The 17,891-nt window shown below is 40.0% G+C and overlaps 2 protein-coding genes across 10 annotated transcripts in view; one reads left to right on the top strand and one right to left on the bottom strand.

Annotated features, from left to right (window-relative positions):
• Positions 1-10,334, bottom strand: part of Tmem169 (transmembrane protein 169) — a 124,995-nt gene extending 114,661 nt beyond the window's left edge. Inside the window, exons 1-2 of one of the 6 annotated variants that reach the window (XM_033764613.1) lie at positions 10,240-10,334; positions 5,196-5,243 (exon numbers count right to left, since the gene is read on the bottom strand). The gene's annotated coding sequence lies outside the window, so the exon portion shown is untranslated. The remainder of the gene's footprint in view (positions 1-5,195; positions 5,244-10,239) is intronic. The other 5 variants (XM_033764612.1, XM_033764610.1, XM_033764608.1 and 2 more) reach the window with 5 other exon arrangements.
• Positions 1-17,891, top strand: part of Pecr (peroxisomal trans-2-enoyl-CoA reductase) — a 56,805-nt gene that overhangs the window by 10,686 nt on the left and 28,228 nt on the right. For 3 of the 4 annotated variants that reach the window (XM_010611954.3, XM_010611955.3, XM_010611956.3), the window contains exons 1-3: positions 10,402-10,588; positions 14,454-14,587; positions 15,176-15,341. In XM_010611954.3, coding sequence (XP_010610256.1) covers positions 10,465-10,588; positions 14,454-14,587; positions 15,176-15,341 — 424 coding nt within the window. In that variant the 5' untranslated portion in view covers positions 10,402-10,464. Of the gene's footprint in view, positions 1-10,401; positions 10,589-14,453; positions 14,588-15,175; positions 15,342-17,891 lie in introns of those variants that run through there. The other variant, XM_033764614.1, reaches the window with a different exon arrangement.

Below are 17,891 nucleotides of genomic sequence, written 5' to 3'. Positions count from 1 at the left end.
TGCTAGCTATTCATATGTGTCTTATAAAATAAACCTACAAAACCCTAGACATGATATTAGAGAAAGTTTTAAACATGTATAACGAGAGTCACTGTTACGGAAAATGACAAATCTAGATAGAAAGAAGAATTATTTTAGTGAATCTTCCTTGTACTCGCTGCCTACTTTCAACAATAATCAAAATATTCAGTCTTTTTTCATCTCCTTGTATTTAGAAGCAAATCCAAGACATATCATTTCATTTCAATTTGCATCTCTTACCTGTTAGGATTTCCTTATTTAAAAAATCACAATAGTATTATCACATAAAAAAATTCTATTATTTTTAAAAAATAATTCTTTAATACCATCAGCTATCCAGTTGGCTCAACTTTCCCTGTTAGCTTAGTATTTTAGGAGAATTTTCTTGAATAAGGATCCAAATAAGGTCTACAGAATTTGAGTGGGTCCTACACTGTTTGCATCTATAGCAGTCCTGTCCAGTGAAACTTTCTGCCTTTACCTCTGAAATGAGGCTGGTACAACTGAGGAACAGTATTTTTAATTTTATTGGCTTTTTACTAACTTACACTTAAATAGCCACATAAAGCTACCGGCTATTATATTGGATGGTGCAGGTCTATATGTCTGCCCTCTGGTTGTTGTTTTTTTTTTCCCTTGTAATTTATTTGTTTAAAAAAGCAGGTTATTTATCTTGCAGATCTTTGTGTCTGGGTTTTTGCTGATGGTATCCCCACAGTACGCTCCTCTCCACCATACTGGTGCTATAAATTAATGACTACATCAAGACACTTGATCCGATTCTGACTGGAATTTTCGATTGGTTGGTTGTTCTGGCGAGATAATTTTATGAATGGTGTTTTATATTTCCATCAGAAGGCACCTGATTTCTGGTGGGGTTATACCCACTAATTCAGTAAGGGGTCACAAAATGATTACATTTTATTTCTCTCACTTCTTTGTTTCTTAGCCGAATACTCTCAAGCACTTTAAAAAAATCAGTTTTAAACTTGGTGGAAAAGGCCAACATCCCTGTCATTATACAGTATTATTGGCATGATACTATGAAATAGTTTATGAATTACATTGACAGCTTCTACTGATACAAAATTTGTCAAACTGTTTACCAAAGAGGTTCCTGTTTTCAAATAACTGTATTTATTATTGAGAAGTGTCAGGTTCTACTCACAGCCCTGCACCTCACATTCCCCAAACTGTATGTTCCCAACTCCAGGTTTGTGGTTTTCTGCTGCTACCATTTCCCAAATCTCTTTCTTTCAGATCTGAATATATCCTTCCTGTCAGTACCACATGTACACCACTTGGTATCCCTTTATTCTCAATAGTAAAGTTTCTTCTCCTCTAATTTCTTTTTTTTTTTGTACCGGGGGATCAAACTCAGGACCTTGCGCTTGCCAGGCAGGCACTCTGCCGCTGAGCTGAATCCCTGGCCCTCTTCTCTAATTTATATCCAATAGTTCCAGTATTTAGTGACCTGGCTCAGTGGGCATAACTTGGATGGGGACAGAGGGTGGTCAGAAAGAATAGTTAAACTAAACTCTACATGCTGTTCAATTTGAAGTAACTCTAATGACTGAAAATTATACATTTTTTATATTACCATGTAAAAGGGAAGAATCTAAATTACATTTCTTCAAATGTCAAAAACACCTTTTTGTATCACTTCAATGTTTCTGAAATTTGGATACATGTTATGCCTACACGAACAACTACTTTGACCTACTGAGCAAACAGCAGCTACCTCCTACCTTCTCACACAGTGCTTCCACTATCCTTAATCACTGATTTTATCTAATTCTCCACTAGATACGAAAAGGTTATCTAGATAAGGAAAGGCAGGTTTGTTTTTTGTGTGTTTTGTTTTGTTTTTGAGACAGTGTCTCACTATGTAGTTGAGACTGACCTGGAACTCACTATGTAGCCCAGGCTGGACTGGAACAGAGATCCTCCTGCCTCAACCTCCCAAGTGCTGGGATTACAGGCATGTGCCACCATGCCAGGCTAAGGCAGGTTTTTGAGAGGGGTTTTTTTTGTTGTTAGTTTTTTGTTTTGTTTTGTTTTGGGTACTGGGGATCCCACTTGGGACCTTGTGCTTGTGAGGCAGGCAGTGGCATCACTGAGCTAAATCCCAGGCCCAGTGACAGAATTCAGATACTCAGGAAGAAATTAGCACTATCTTCTCATCATCTGACTTTGCCTTGGTTGCCTGTCTAAGCAGAAAGAGCAGTTATCTTTAATTTTTTTTTTTTTTTTTTTTTTTGTACGAGGGATTGAACTCGGGTCCTTGCGCTTTCAAGGCAGGCCACTGAACCACTGAGCTAAATCCCCAGCCCTAAATTTTTATGTCTTTTAAATAAGGCTTTCAAAAGCCGGGCGTGGTGGCGCACTCCTATAATCCCAGAATTTGGGAGGCTGAGGCAAGATTGCTGTGAGTTTGAGACCAGCCTGGACCAGCGTCTCCCTATGTAGTTGAGACTGACCTGGAACTCACTATGTAGCTCAGGCTGGTCTCGAACTCACAGCGATCCTCCTGCCTCAGCCTCCTGGGTTCTGAGATTACAGGTGTGTGCCACCATGCCCAGCATGTTTTATTTTTTATTAATCATGTTTGCAGTACATAATGATTACATTCCTTGTGGGGATTTGGTACACATACATAACACGTCTTAACTCTTTTTTCATTCACTTCTTCTCCCTTCCCTTCCCCTCACTTCCTTCCATCTCTTGATCCCCTCCCCATTTGAGAAAGATCTCTCTACTTCCTAGTATCTTTTTTTATTTTTCTTTTGGTACCAGGGATCAAACTCAGGACATTGTGCTTGCAAGGCAGGTGCGCGTGTGCCACTGAGCTAAATCCCTGGCCCCATTATCTTTAATTTTGCTCTTTATTTATATTTTGCGTTTCTTATGTAAGAGAAACCACATGATAAAAGTTTGTGTGCCTGATTTATTTCACTTAACATTATGGTCTCAAGGTGCATCTATTTTTCTGCAAATGGATTAGAAGCTATGATTCTTAAATTCAGCTGACCTCCAAGGATGCTGTGGGGCCACAGAGTTCATTTGACTAAGATGTCTATAAACATGAAGTTCTATACAAGAAGAGTCAGGGCAGAGGACTTACCCAAGGCAAATACCTCCAGAAGACAAAGAACTCAAGTATGAGAATATTGAGTAGATCTTAAGTGTTAATGAACTCACCCAGGGCTCCTCACCAAAGTAGCCCCAATAGAGAAGAGTGGATATCTACCCAGGTCAACTGGAGGTAAAGGCTGGGAGGACATCGTCCTCCTCAAGGTTAAAAGTTTCAAGTTTTCTTGTTAAAAATGTATGTGAATTTTTAATTCTACTAAGTGTCTGTGTTTAATACAGAAATGTTTTCCCTGATCTAATTCCTCTAGTAAAATGGAAACTCAGGTAATCCTATGATATAGATGCCCTCTGAGTAAACTATTTTATACCTACCTTGGGGGTATAGGTATCAGAGCTTGGGAGGTTATATGGTGACCCACAGTGTTTTCCTACTTAGGGTTTTTGCTTTCCTCTGTAGTTTCCTTCCCTGGCCTTTCTATGCAGTATGAGTTTCAAACTAGGAGTTTTGAGACTTTGAGCAGATTAAAGGAGCTGGGACAGAATTCATCTGCTGTACCTCTTCCCTTTCTTTTGAGATGAGCCAAGCAAGATATTCAAATAAATGCCAAAGAGTGCTGTGAGAGGCAAGTTGCATCCTCTTATTCTCTCCTATGTTAAGAGAGAGGTGCCTAGGAAGATGTAGTGAGGTAGAGTAAATTAAATACAGGCATGGAAGTGACAGCCATTGTTGATGGGCATCATACACATGAAAACGTGTGGCTTTCTATCTAATACTATTGTCTTGAGTGGCCACAATGGGAAAGACCAGTGTTAAACAAAAGAAAAAGCTTTCTGAGCCCAAAGATGGAAAAATACAGACAACAGGAGTTAAGAGACTTCAAGTCTCTTGGCAGGTATTGAAAAAACTTTGCCCCACCTATCAACTGATCCCACTGGGGGCACATTCCAGTATGCAGGGAAAGAAAGACATGACCTTTTGAGATCCTATTAAAAAATATTTGATGGGAAATATGAAATGCAAAGGGTTGGTGAGTTCCTAGTAATATCCCTTAGGAAACCATCCTTTCCTACTGACACAGATACTTTTACATGCTCATAATACAGATGCCACTCTGATTTACCTGGAAACATGATTCACAAATGCCCTATAATTAGAGGAGTACCCTTTGAGAATACAAAATATTCCTACTAACTTCAGAAAGGATGGACTATTTTTGAAATCATGGTAAAAACCAGACATCAAAACCAGTTTTAAACTCACTCAGTGAATCAACAACTTCCCTCAGTCATAATCATTCATCTTCCTAGATAAATTCAAACTGCTAGAGACCAGGAACTGTCTTACATTTCTTCTTCATCACCAATGGGAAGACTCTGGGGCTGGACATGTAGGTAAAGTCAGTATGTACTTATAAGCCTAATAGCAAAAGGAAAAATGCTCACTCAGAAATATAAACAGCTATTAAGAAGGGAAGTCTTAAATTTTCTTCCTCTCTTACCTTGTGCACTGAATATTATGGTTTTAGTGTTTGATATAAGAAGCAGGGGCTGGGTATTTAGCTCAGTGGTTCTGGCGCCTGCCTCACAAGTGCAAGGGCCCAAGTTCGAGCCCCAGTACCAAAAAAAGAAGCAGGTTCTAAGTATCTATTTATCCTTTTAGATTCTATAAAAGAGAGAGACAGACAGAGAGACAGAGAGTAAAAATAAATTCACTTCATTTCCAACGTTTTAATCAATGGAATTAGGAGAAAACATAACTTCATATTTTTCTTTTCTGGGAGTTAGGCTTTGCCCATCCTCCATGTCCACTCCAGGCCAAAAGTTCACTACTGAACGTGACACTGTAGATTATTAACGTCAATCATCTGTTACCTCTAAACTTTAAACATTCTCACAGAGAAAACAAGTATTAAATGATATATTCATACCCTGGAAGTCATGATTAGGAAAACTGCTCTTAAGCCATCATTGAAGGAAAGATAATTCATAAATTCATCCAGCAATTTCCCTATTTCCAGTACTACCACTCCAGTCAAAGAAACCATCAACTCTTGCACACAGTTCTAAAAAATGCTTCTTACCTTTTGATTCTACTCTTGCTGCCTTCCAATCAATTTTCCACTCGGGATCTTTGGAAAACATAGATAAAAAATTATGCTATTTTCTGCTTATAATCCTCCTTATACTTCCTGCTGTTGTAAAATGAAATCCAAACTTCTCATTTGACCTGAAGACTTGCAGATCTACCCCTCTTCTCCTGCTGTCTCCTCCTGTACCACCTCCTGCGTACCTACTATGCTGCCAACACAGTGGCTGCCTATGTTCTCTACAAAAGCACCAAGTAATTTCCCCTTTGAGCCTATGTAACTACTGTCTACTGTGGATAAGACGCTTCTCCAGCCTCACTGTATCACATGGTCACCTTTGTTCCCCCCAAGTCTCTGTTCAAATGTCACCTCTTCCGACTACTTCTTGACACCCAACCAAAAAAAAAGGTTTTTTCTCTCTCATTACTTTTTGCCACAACGGTTTGTTTCCTGAATAAGACTTACCAACAACTGGACATAATTATTTATTTATGCTTTTACTTATTTGTTGTCTATCACCTCTCCTAAACTACAGATCTATGAAGTGGTACCATACAAGTAGAACAAGTAGGTTTTTTGTTTTTTGTTTTTTGTTTTTTTTGGTACCAGGGATTGAACTTGGGTCCTTGCACTTGCAAGGCAGGCCACCGAACCGCTGAGCTAAATCCCCGGCCAACAAGTAGGTTTTTAAGTAAAAACATTTTAAGTGATTATGTGAGGTGGTAAAGGACTAGCGTGATTTTGTCAAAGAGAGCTTGAAGGGAAGTTTAATAAAGAGACATTAATAAACTCTTTATGTGCTAGTTATGGCATGATTGCTAGTTTCTCCTCCTTTATTTTCTACTTTTTAATAACAGAGATTTCAGCTTGTCACATGATCTGCTGATAAAGACATTTCCAAACATCCCTTGCAGCTAGGTGTGATTACATGACTAGTCTCTAGACAATAGGATGTGAGTAGATGTGAGTGTGCAACTTCTCTGGCTCTCTCCTTCCTCTTTTCACCTAGAGGACTGGAACATGGGCTGGATAAGCCATCTGCAGCCCATCTGACAATGCTACCACATAGCAGCAGAAGAATGAGACAGGAACAAAGCCACCCTGACAGCCATAAAACTTCTTCCTATGGACTGAAGTATGTGGGGAAAAAATACTTACCTTTTTTTCGTTCACAGTTATTTTGGTCTCCCAAAGCAGCCCCACAGAAATCCTAATTAATGCACTAGGCTAAGGTTAGTTTATATCCCAGTCACTGTGCTGTGTTTCAATCTGTCCACCCTGGGGCATAGGCAGGCTTTCCTATGCATTTCAGTGATGGAACACAAAATGTCATCATCCCTGTTAGTGAATCTGAACTCAGCTGTCCAATTCAAAGGATATCATACTGATACTGGTCAAGCTTCACCAGCCAATCATTGGAGAGCTCACTGTAGCCTGGTACACGATACTGTTCCTGGCTTATAATGAGATGGCCAACAACACACCAAGAGGAAGTTTTGTTAAAAGAAACCAACAGTTCTTATACATTCAGTAAAAATCCATAACTCCCAATCCCACAAAATGAATAAGGCTTCCCAGGTATAGAATCTTTGTTGAACTGAGTTATCAACAGGAAACCTGATCATCAGTCCCTGCTAGCCACATCCTATCCAATAAAAAACAAATGGCCTTCCATTTGTCATCTTTGGCTAACAAAGTTTCCAAGTCAGGGTGCCTTGTCCATTGGGACTTTTTACACCTTTCCCATATTGAATATGAACTTCTAGGGCTATAAGATGGGATGTTGTCATTTTGTTTGTTTGGGGTTTGTTTTGTTGTTTTTTGTTTGTTGGTTGGTACTGGGATTAAACTCAGGACCTTGCACTTGCCAGGCAGGTGCTATGCTGCTACATCCCTGGCCCGAGGGGTATTATCATTTTGAAGTTAGGTTACCACTACTACTGTGAATTGTTACCACTACTACCTGGCCCAATCCTCTTGCTCTTTAAACTGTTCCCTGATTTGTGTGTCTGTCACTCAAAGGATCACAAATAACCTATTTGGGATGGCCAGATTCTGCCAATTACATCTTAATTTACCACCAATAAAACATTCCCATTGCACCACTGAGAAATCACCAGTAGTCCTTCCCAGAGAGAAGGAGCTAGAAGATGGAAAGGAATTTGGCTCAGACGAGCATTAAGTGATTGGAACTGCATGCAGCAGCACCTTCAAATTCCCAGACTCCAGCCAACTGCTGTGATTAGGCTGTGCACACAGTCAGGCTTGCTCCTTCCTGGTCTTCTGAGGAGCATTTCCTAACTGATGTTGAAAGGCTCTCATACTGAGGCAGGTTCCACAGTATGTGACTGTCTAAAGGAGATAATTCCAGGCAGTGAAGGTCATATCCTTGCCGTGAGACCTATAGGACCTGATCTTTGTTCTCTAATCTTTTTTTTTTCTGTCTTACCTCTCATGGCACACGTATACTTTCAGTCTCCCACTCCCACTATTCCTACATGCTAGAATATAAACCATACAAAGACAGCAAAACCTTATTATCTCACTGCTGCACTGTATCCCAGTGCCTAGAGTATTTCTCTGCACATGGCAAGTGCTCAATAAATACTGGCTGAATACTGTGAACTGGTGAAGAGTCTTACTCATATGTGCTGGCTCAGGTGGTGTCTCGCTTCAAGGCAGGGGCAGGGCTAAAGCCTCATTAACATTTCTTCAGCTTGAATATTCTGGGAGTCTAAATGTTGACAATCATGTTAGTCTGAGCTGGCAGCTGCTTTGCAGAGCAGAGAAAAGGAAGTTATTGGGCAGATGGGGTGGGGGAGGGGCGGGGAGCTGGTGAACAGCAAAAGCATCACAGAAGAGGAAGGGAGTCGTTGCTAATGGGGTATGACAGAGCAGGGGCTGTGGAAGGAACATGGATACAGCAATGCCTTTTCCCCAGAACAAAGAGGGCAGTGATGCAGAACACAGGAAAGAGCAGCATTTGAGTTAGCTGAAGCAGTGGTCCGTGCAACATGTTATGTTGGCCCTGGGAAAGGACCGCTCAAGTGGAGCCAGAATTAAAATCTGAAAACAAAGCTCATCCAAGCAGCATAAGTACTGTACCTCTGAGCTTTAGGAGTTTAGCCAACTCTCAAATTCTGAGGTCATAGGCATGGACAAAGAGACCAGTGATTCCTGGTTTTTGTTTGTTTGTTTGTTTTTATTTTGGTACCGGGGATCGAACTCAGGCCCTTGTGCTCATGAGGCAGGTGGCGGCACCACTAAGCTAAATCCCCGGCCCTGACTCCTGGTTTTTAACAAAAAAATTCCTCAAAGAGATCCCATACCACTTAATCACAGGTCATGCCCAAATTGTGACAGTGAGTTTTCTGGCTGCTTGTGCTACTGAGGAGTGGCATCCTGTCATCCTCATGGGTGCCAGTGGCTCACAGGCACAGTCACTGTGTCACTGAAAGACATCAGAGTCCCTGTCTTGGTCCATTCAGTATTCACACAGAGGTACAGCCAGCTCCATACTCACCCCCCTCCCTGGCACAACTCTGATTATACACAGGTCCAGTCCTGGACAAAAGCACAAAAAATTATATCTTCACTATAATTATCTTTGAAAGAAATTTTAAATGCTCTCACCTTCCAGGGAAGAAAACCTGATACTTTCTAGAATAAGATACCTTGAGTCAATTATTTCTTTTCCTGTTTAAAAATATATACTTTTTAAGGGGGGCTAGGGATGGAGTGCTAACCTAGCATGTGCAAGGCCTGAAACAAAACAAAACAACCTTTGTCACTGGTAACAAAGCACCAGAAATTATATTTTTCTGAAACAATACTTTGAACTTTCTCATTCAAATTTACTTTTTTTAAGATGATGATGATGTTGTTGGTTATAGTTAAGCAGAAAGCAATACAATTCCACCATGCTAGCTGGTAGGAACCACAAGAGCTTTTTTCCCTTCTTTAGTGAATGTAGACTGGAATTCTTCAGCAGCAAAGCTAGAAGGTGAAGTGTTTCTAAAAACAGGTCAGACAAGGGCATAGGCATAGAGAAACAGGGAGAATATGTGGCTGTCCAAGAACTGCAGTCTTGCTGGTAAGAGCAACACCGTGGAGGAAGTGATTGTCTGGTTCCACTTGCAACCAGACCCATTTCCAATTTGCTTAATGAACTGTAAGTGGTGGACCTAACAACAACAAAAGACATTTGTTGGCCTTTACATTATTTTAATATCTAGCAAGTAACCAACTTAGAAATAGCATCCTGCCTGGATTAAGATCGCTGCACCTGGTACATTCTCTAGTTCTGCAAAGTTTTAAGTAAGAAGAAGCGGAATCTGTAAAATAAATCCCTGTTATTGGGCAGCAACGCGCAGATGAGAAATTTCCCGCATCCTCAGCAGCTAAGCACTCGGCTTAAGAAATGAACTAGAAGGCAAGCTCTCACACATAAACCTACAGGCAAGTCTTGCAGGAAGTATATACCCTCCAATGAGAGATCTTTTTTATCTGCTTTGTGCCGGCTGAAGAGGACCAGATCACAAATCTGGTCAAGGTTGTTTCTTCTAAATACCCGGGTGAGGTGCAGGCAATGAAGTGGAGGTGGGCCAGCGTTTATCTTTTAAATCATTTATTATTTGGGTTCTGTGCATAGCTACCACCGCACCTCCTCTACCCCTTGAAACCTTTCCCCGGGCCTGCCTCCCTGAAATTGAAAGGGTCTGGAAGCCGGATTTCTTCCGCCTCACCTAAGCCTGCCCCTACTCCCCTTCCCAGGCAACAACACAACCGCTGGAGCCCAAACAAGGCCCGAACTCTGGACGGGCGCAGCAAGGGCCAGGAGCGAGAGCCTTTCTTTATTCAAATGCACTAGAGTTTTAATCTAATTAACCCTAAGAGCTATGGCCCAGAGGATTGAATTTTTTAAATAGCGCAATCCTCGCTTTGTATTATTTTGGGGGGGCATGTCCTTTTCCCTTCCCCAAATGATATCGAAAAATTTTTTAATTAAAAAAAAATTTTAATGAAGGAGGAGTCTCACCCACACGTGCCAAGGAACCGACGCCCACGGAGGATGCAGACTGGGAGAGGCAGCCACCAGGGAGCGATCCAGCCCGGGAAGAGGCAGCGCTGCCAACTAGTGGGGCGGGGCCGAGGGCTGAGCGGCCCAGACGGTCACGTGGGCTCCGGTCCTTAGCCCCGCCCACGTCTGCAGATTTTCTAGACCTGCGCGTAGAGCGGTCTGCTTGGTAAGAATCTCAAGGCGATGGCTTCTTGGATAAAGTACGGGAGCTGCCTGGCGCCCGGCTTGCTGCAGAACTATACGGCCATTGTGACCGGCGGGGGCACGGGCATCGGAAAAGCCATCGCCAAGGAGCTCCTGCACCTTGGTACGGAGCAGGCTTGGGCCTGGGACCAGAGTCCGCAGAGGTCTGGCTGTAGTCACCTGGGTTTCCGTTCTAAGGGAGCTGACGAGGCTAAAGCAAGGAGGGGTTGTGGAGCAAAGGAGCTGTAGAGGTGAGCCAGGTAGGAAGAAAGAAGGAGGTGATCTCTGGGAAATCAGAAAAATCAGAAAAATTACAGAAGCATTGACAGATGAGCCACTAAATGGAAGGGCAAGGGGCAGAGAGCCGCAGACTCTGCTCGGAGGCAACTGCAGGTACTTAGTGAAAATTAGTCCATTCTAAACGCTACCTAATCCTACAAATTAGTAAACACGTGGAGACTTCCTTAACTAGAAGAAACTTACCCCACGGAATATTCCGATCTTATCTTCTCACATCTCTTGTTAAAACCAGCAAGAAAATAGAGGGAATATTTACCTTCTGGTGGGTGGAAAAGAAGCTTGGAAAATATACACAAGGAAAGAAGCCACAAAGGGGAACACAGTTAAATTTACTCCTATGAAAATATAAATCTTCAATGAGTTAAAAAATATATAAATGACATTTGAAGGCTAGGAAAAATATTTACAACGTAAGAAAAGTAGTTTTATTACGTAAAAAGCTTTTGCAAAAAAAAAATCAAAGAACCAAGATACGCACCAAAAGACGAACTACATATAAACAATAAGTTTTTAAGAAAACAATCAACTTTATTGGTGATATATACAAATAAGAAAGTCATTTTGTTTTTGTTTTGGTATCGGGGATCGAACTCGGGTCTTTGCATTTGATAATCATTGTTTTTATAGAAACTTTAAAACATTGAGGGGCCGGGGATTTAGCTCAGTGGTTCCGCCGCCTGCCTCGCGAGCATGAGGACCTGAGTTCGAGCCCCTGTACCAAAAAAAAAAAAAAAAAAAATTGGGGAAAATGTAAGTGCTGTTAAGAGAATGAAAAAGGCAGAAAGAAATATAAATTATTACCTTTCTGGTGGGCAAATTGGAAAAAAAATCCAAAATCCTTTACAGTGTTCATGTTCTGTGACCTCTTTCAGCTGTTACTCTAAGAGACTGGACAAGTAAAGATTTGTATACAAGAAGGTAGTGTTATTTGAGTAGTGAAAACTTAGAAATAACCTAAATATCCATTATGAGGGAAACAGTTAAATCAATAACAATGAGATATTATGCTTGCATTTCTGTTATTTTGTTTGTTTGTTTGTTTGTTTTCTTGGTACGGGGGACTGAACTTGGGCCCTTGCATTTGCGTGGCAGGCAGCAGAACCACTGAGCCAAATCCCTGGCATGCTTAACATTTCACTATCTTGCTACTAGAGACTTTATGTGGAGAAGTGTGTATCCTGTAATTGAAAAAAGTGACATTCTAAAAAAATAATACTTTATTTTGCTAATGAAAAAAAAAAATATATATATATATATGGAAAAAAGGACTAGAAAGTTCATAACACTGTTAACAATCTTTCTAAAAATAATTACTTTTCTTTCTTTTTTATGCCACTGGGGATTGAATTCAGAGTCTTCTGTATGCTAGACAAGGGCTCTACCACTAAGATACAGCCTTGGCTCTTTTAAGAATTGTTTATTTTGACATAGGATCTTGTCATCTTGACCAGGCTGACCTTGAATTTAAGGTCTTCCTGCTTCAGTCTCCAGATACCTTGGATTACAGGTCTGTGCCACCTCGCACGGCTCAAATGTTTTTTACATGAACATGTTCTGGAAACAAAAAAAGCAATAGAGTTTGCTAAAAATTATAGGTGAATCGGGCATATTGAATTATTTTTTGAAGTTAGGCTTATCTTGTTAGGAAACTAAGGCATTGTTTTTCATGTTTGTATTTTTAAAAACTTCTCAGATTGCCCATTGGAATTCCCAAGTTATCACCATTTGGAGTTTATTAATTACAACCTAAACTTGAAAAATATATTTTTAATTTAAAACTCTTAATATCTGAGTTTTCTGTTTGTTTATTTGTTTCTTGAGATAGGGTCTCACTCTGTAGCCCAGGCTGGTCTCAGTTTTCCTACCTCAGCCTCCTGAGTAGCTGGGACTATACATGCCTCACCTTTCATAGCTAAAAAAAGTAGTTTTAAAAGTGCTTTATTTCAAGATGCAGTAGTGAGCTAATCCTATGTCACTAAAATAGTTCTGGACAAATGAAGAACCATGTTCTTGATGGTCTTCATTAACTTATGCCTTCAGCATGTGACTGTTGGAGTAGACTGTGTGATAGCATAACACTTGCAGCAAGGACTGTTAGGTAAACAGGTAAATGCTGTGTGAGGGTAAAGACAGGGATATAGGAGCATATAGAAGGATCAGTGAGCCTAAGGGAGAGGGAAGAAGGTTAGCGGGCTTTTCAGAGGCAGTGAGCTCTTCCATCTCTGCTTCAAGGCTGACTGAACATCTGCAGTGTAATATCTGGCATATATAAGACATGAATGTTTAACCTTTTAAGAAACTATCAAATAGCCTGTACCAATATATCCTCTTGGGGAATTGACTCCTATCTATGGAATATACTTTCTTATCCCTGGGGAAATTCTTTGATCTGAAGTCTACTTTGTCAAGCATTAATATAGCCACTCCAGCTTGCTTTTGACTGGTGTTAGCAGAGTATGTCTTTATTCTTTTACTTTTAACTCTATGTGTTTCTTTAACTTTTAGTGTGTTTCTTGTATGTAATACATAGTTGGGTCTTGCTTTTTCATCCATTCTTAAAGTTTGTGTTGTTGAATTGGCTCTTTAGACAATATGTATGCCGTGTGAGTTTCAGTATAGTTAAATTTAAATCTATCATATTGTTATTTTTATTCTATTTCTCCCATCTGCTCTTTGTTCCTATTTCATTTCCCTTGTTTCCTGATTTCTTGTGCGTTATTTAATATTGTTGCTTGTCCTATTATCTCCTTTCTTTTTAACATTTTAGCTATAAAGCATCTTTATATTTTAGATGTGGGTTAGGGCTTTATAGTATACATATTAGGCTTATGATAGTGTATCTTCCACGTCACACAGAATGTAAAAGCCACATCATACTTTATAGGTACTCCTCATTTTGCATGGCATTTGTAAAAACAGACAATAATTTGATTCAAACTGAAACCATGCAAAGCAAATTTAGTAATCAATGGAGGAAATTACAATTGTTTCATCATCTTCAAGAATTTTTGTCAACGCATTAGAAATTCTTATACCATCAGTTATAAATGTATGAGGAAATGAAATAAAACTAGTAAAACTAGACCAAAGCAGTTTGACTCTATGGGGAGAGGTTGATGAAAAGGGTACAAAGTTTTAGAAGGAGTAAATTCTGATGATCTGTTACACGACATGGTGACTCTAATTAATGGTCATTTATTATCTATTTCAAAATAACTAAAAGAGTAGATTTTTTTAATGTACTTACTAGAAAGAAATGGTATGGAAGGTAAGATGTGTTACATAGACTGATTTGAACATTCCACAGTGTATACACATATAAAAATATTATATTATACCTAATAAAGATGTACAATTATTTATCAAATGAAAATAAAATTTAAAATAGTAAAATAATGGAGCTGGGAATTTACCTCAGTGATTCCTCCGCCTGCCTCGCAGATGCAGGCTCCCGAGTTCAATCCCTGATACAAAAAAAATTTAAAAATAAAACAGTAAAATAATATCTTCACTACACTGTAACTTAAAATGTTAGCAATAGTAAGTATTAAAGCACTTTATTTCTATGTGGAAAACTTACTAAGAATAGTCTGAATATAGGAACACACAAAATACTGTCTATACAATATTATTGTTACAATTTGGACAATTCCTGAAAGATACTTGTTTTCTGTTTCTTTGCTTCACAGGGTGTAATGTGGTCATCGCATCCCGTAAGTTTGACAGACTAAAATCTGCTGCAGAGGAGCTAAAAAACACTCTGCCTGTCAGCAACAAGGCTCAAGTCACTCCCATACAGTGTAACATCCGGAAAGAAGAGGAGGTAATGCGCATAGCTGTACCATGTACTACTCAGGCTCATTTATAGAACCTGGCTGGGCCTCAGGTTCTCCTGGGATAGCTGTCTCAGATGAGAATCACTAGAAATAGACTGTGTGCAGAATGTTGTGCTAATGATTGAGCCAGTGGCTTCAGGAGGAGAGAAGGAAAGACAACAGAGGCACCAAGCAAGGATGAGGTCTCAGCTAGACACTTCCTTCTGTGTTTTTTGCCCCATAAGACATCTCTTAATGTTCATTTTGTCCCAATTTCATCATCATCCATTACTTGAGGTTAGTACTTACAAATTAATATGTCCAGAGCCTGTTGCACTTAGAACTATTCTAGACTCTTGGATGTAACATATCATCAAAAGTACAATTTTAGCTTTATGACCAGTGGGTATTGAAATTATACAAATTACTCATTTGTATAAATTTTTTAGGTTTAGTTAATGTGGATTTCATATTTATGGTTGTAGTACTCAGTTACTGTTCACTATGAGAGACTGCAAGCTCTTTGTACGCTGATAGAACATGTGATGGGTCTAAGTAGCAAGTGAGGTTATTAAAAATTTAATGTTTTTCTTTAGGTGAATAATTTGGTGAAATCTACCTTAGCTCTTTATGGTAAGATTGATTTCTTGGTAAACAATGGTGGCGGCCAGTTCATGTCTCCTACTGAACACATCAGTTCAAAGGGATGGAATGCTGTGATTGAAACCAACCTGACAGGCACCTTCTATATGTGCAAAGCAGGTGAGCATCATGATATCCACTAAATGTTTCTGTCTTGACTGAGACACTATAGAGAATACAGAAAAAGAGACTATCACGGACACTGTCTCAATTACTTTTTTGTCTCTGAGAGACAATACCCAACAACCACAACTTAAAGGAGAAGTGTTTATTTTGGCTTGTGTTTCAAACTATAGTTAGCTGGCTCCAAGGTAGGACAGCATGGCACAGAGGCATAGAAGACAGGAAGCAGAGAATCAAAGGAGAAGCTGGGAAGGCACATATACCCTCTGGATCATGCCCACAGTGATATGCCTCTTCTGACCAATCCCCAGCTCTTATCAGCAAACCAGCTATAATGCCCTCATAATTCATCACTTCCCAAAAGTCACACCTAAGAATGCATGAGGATTTCAGGGGATGTAAACCATAACATTTCACCCCTGGCCCCCAAAAGACTCATGTGCATCTCTTTATGCAAAACATAGGCCAGGCGTGGGGACACACACCTGTAATCCCAGCACTTAGGAGGCTGAGGCTGGAGGATCGCTGTGAGTTCAAGACCAGCCTGAGCTACATAGTGAGTTCCAGCTACATAGTGAGACCTTGTCTCAAACAAACAAATAAAATGCATTTAGTCCATCTCTAAGAGTCAGCAGTTTCATCATTACTGAAAAGTCCAAGTCCAAAGTCCAAGTCTTCTGAGACTCAAAGCAAACTCTTGGCTGTGAGCCCTATGAAAATAAAAAACAAAGTTAAACACTGCTGACACACAAGGCCCAAGGTAAGCATTTCCATTCCAAAAGGCAGGAATAGGAGCACAGAAACCAATGGGATCAAAGCAAGACCCAAACCCAACAGGGCAAACATTAACTCCTATAGCTCTAGATTCTGCACCCAGGGCAAGTTGTACTGAGATGAGAACTCCAAAGGGCTCGGGTAGCATTGCTGGTGATTATAAGCCTCATGGCTTCTGTCTTGGGCTGGCTTTGCTCGCTCCTTGTGGCGTTCCTCAGATCTTCCATGTTCCTGGCTTCTCCAACTTTCTGGCCTCTGTTTTGCACTTTTGGCTTAACTCTTGAAGTGTTATACGCTGCTCTCTTGGCCACATTTACAGGTCTTGTGAAATCTGGGTGGATGTCTCCCAGACCCTACAACTCTTGAATTTTTCATGCTTATAAAATCAGCACCACATAGATGATGCCAAGGTATGCTTCTTGCTCCATTTCCACAATAACCCACATCTTGTGAACAGATGCCACCTCTTAACAGTCAGTCAGCTATAAGACCTATAATCCAATCACCTCTCAAAAGCCCCACCTATCTAATCATAACAAATATTTTTGCTTTCAGTCTATGTATTTCTTGGATGAGGTGTGTTTCCTGTAGGAAATACATGGTTTCATTTTGGTTTTGAGGGTTGGTTTGTTTGTTTGTTTGGTACCAGGGATGGAACTCAGGACCTTACTCTTGTAAGGCAGGTGGCAGAACCACTAAGCCAAATCCCCAGCCCTCATTTTGTTTTTGATTCAATTTGCCAGTCTGTGTCTTTTGATTAGGGAATTTTTTTTTGGGGGGGGGTTTTGAGACAGGGTCCCACTACGTAGTTCAGAATGCCCTGGAACTCACTATGTAGCCCAGGTTGGTCTCGAACTCACAGCGATCCTCCTGCCTCAGCCTCCCGAGTGCTGGGATTACAGGCATGCACCACCACGCCCAGCTTGGTTAGTGAATTGAGTCCATTGATACTTATTATTCTAAGGAGTTTATTGGACCCTGTCATTGAATTATTTTTCCAGTGCTGATTTTGTAAAATAACTAATCTCCAAGTTAAATGTATGATTTCCTTTGGGCTCTTTGGTACCGGTGGTCTCCCTATCTCTGTCTATGATCCCCCTAATTTTTTTGCCCTAATTATTTTCTGTACTGATGATTTAGTGGTCGTATATTTCTTTAGGATTTCTTCATTGTAGAAAGTCTACTTTTCTGTCATTTTTGTTTTGTTTTTGTTTTTTTTTGTTTGTTTGTTTTTTGAGACAGGGTCTCACTATGTAGTTGAGACTGACCTGGAACTCACTATGTAGCCCAGGCTGATCTCAAACTCACAGTGATACTCCTGCCTCAGTCTCCTGAGTGCTGGGATTATAGGCATGTGCCACCATGCCCAGCTCTTCTGTCATTTTTGAAGGCTATTTTGTTTCATGGTGATCATATTTTTTTAACTGAAAAACAGAATATGTCCTGTGATAATATTGGAACAAAGAATTTGACAGTGAAGCTGCCCTTGAAAATGTAAGGAATTTGAATTTGAATGCCTGAACCATTTAAAAAATACATTTATATATATTTACTATATTTCAGATCTCATCCATATTATTTATGTTCAGTTATTCTTAATTATTTATTTTGGATACTTAAGAGAAAGTTGCTTATGCTCAAATGTCAATTTTTTTAATTTTTAAAGTTATAGAGGTACACTTTTTTTTTTTTTTTTTTGGTACTGGGGATTGAACTCGGGTCCTTGCGCTTGCAAGGCAGGAGGTACACATTTTTGTATCATTTGCTTTTCCA

Source organism: Fukomys damarensis, unplaced genomic scaffold (assembly GCF_012274545.1).
Source record: "Fukomys damarensis isolate Sample0158 unplaced genomic scaffold, DMR_v1.0_HiC HiC_scaffold_16, whole genome shotgun sequence".
Lineage (NCBI taxonomy): Eukaryota > Metazoa > Chordata > Mammalia > Rodentia > Bathyergidae > Fukomys > Fukomys damarensis.
The sequence above is the reverse complement of the archived record's forward strand: the minus strand, read 5'-3'. Positions and strand labels throughout refer to the sequence as shown.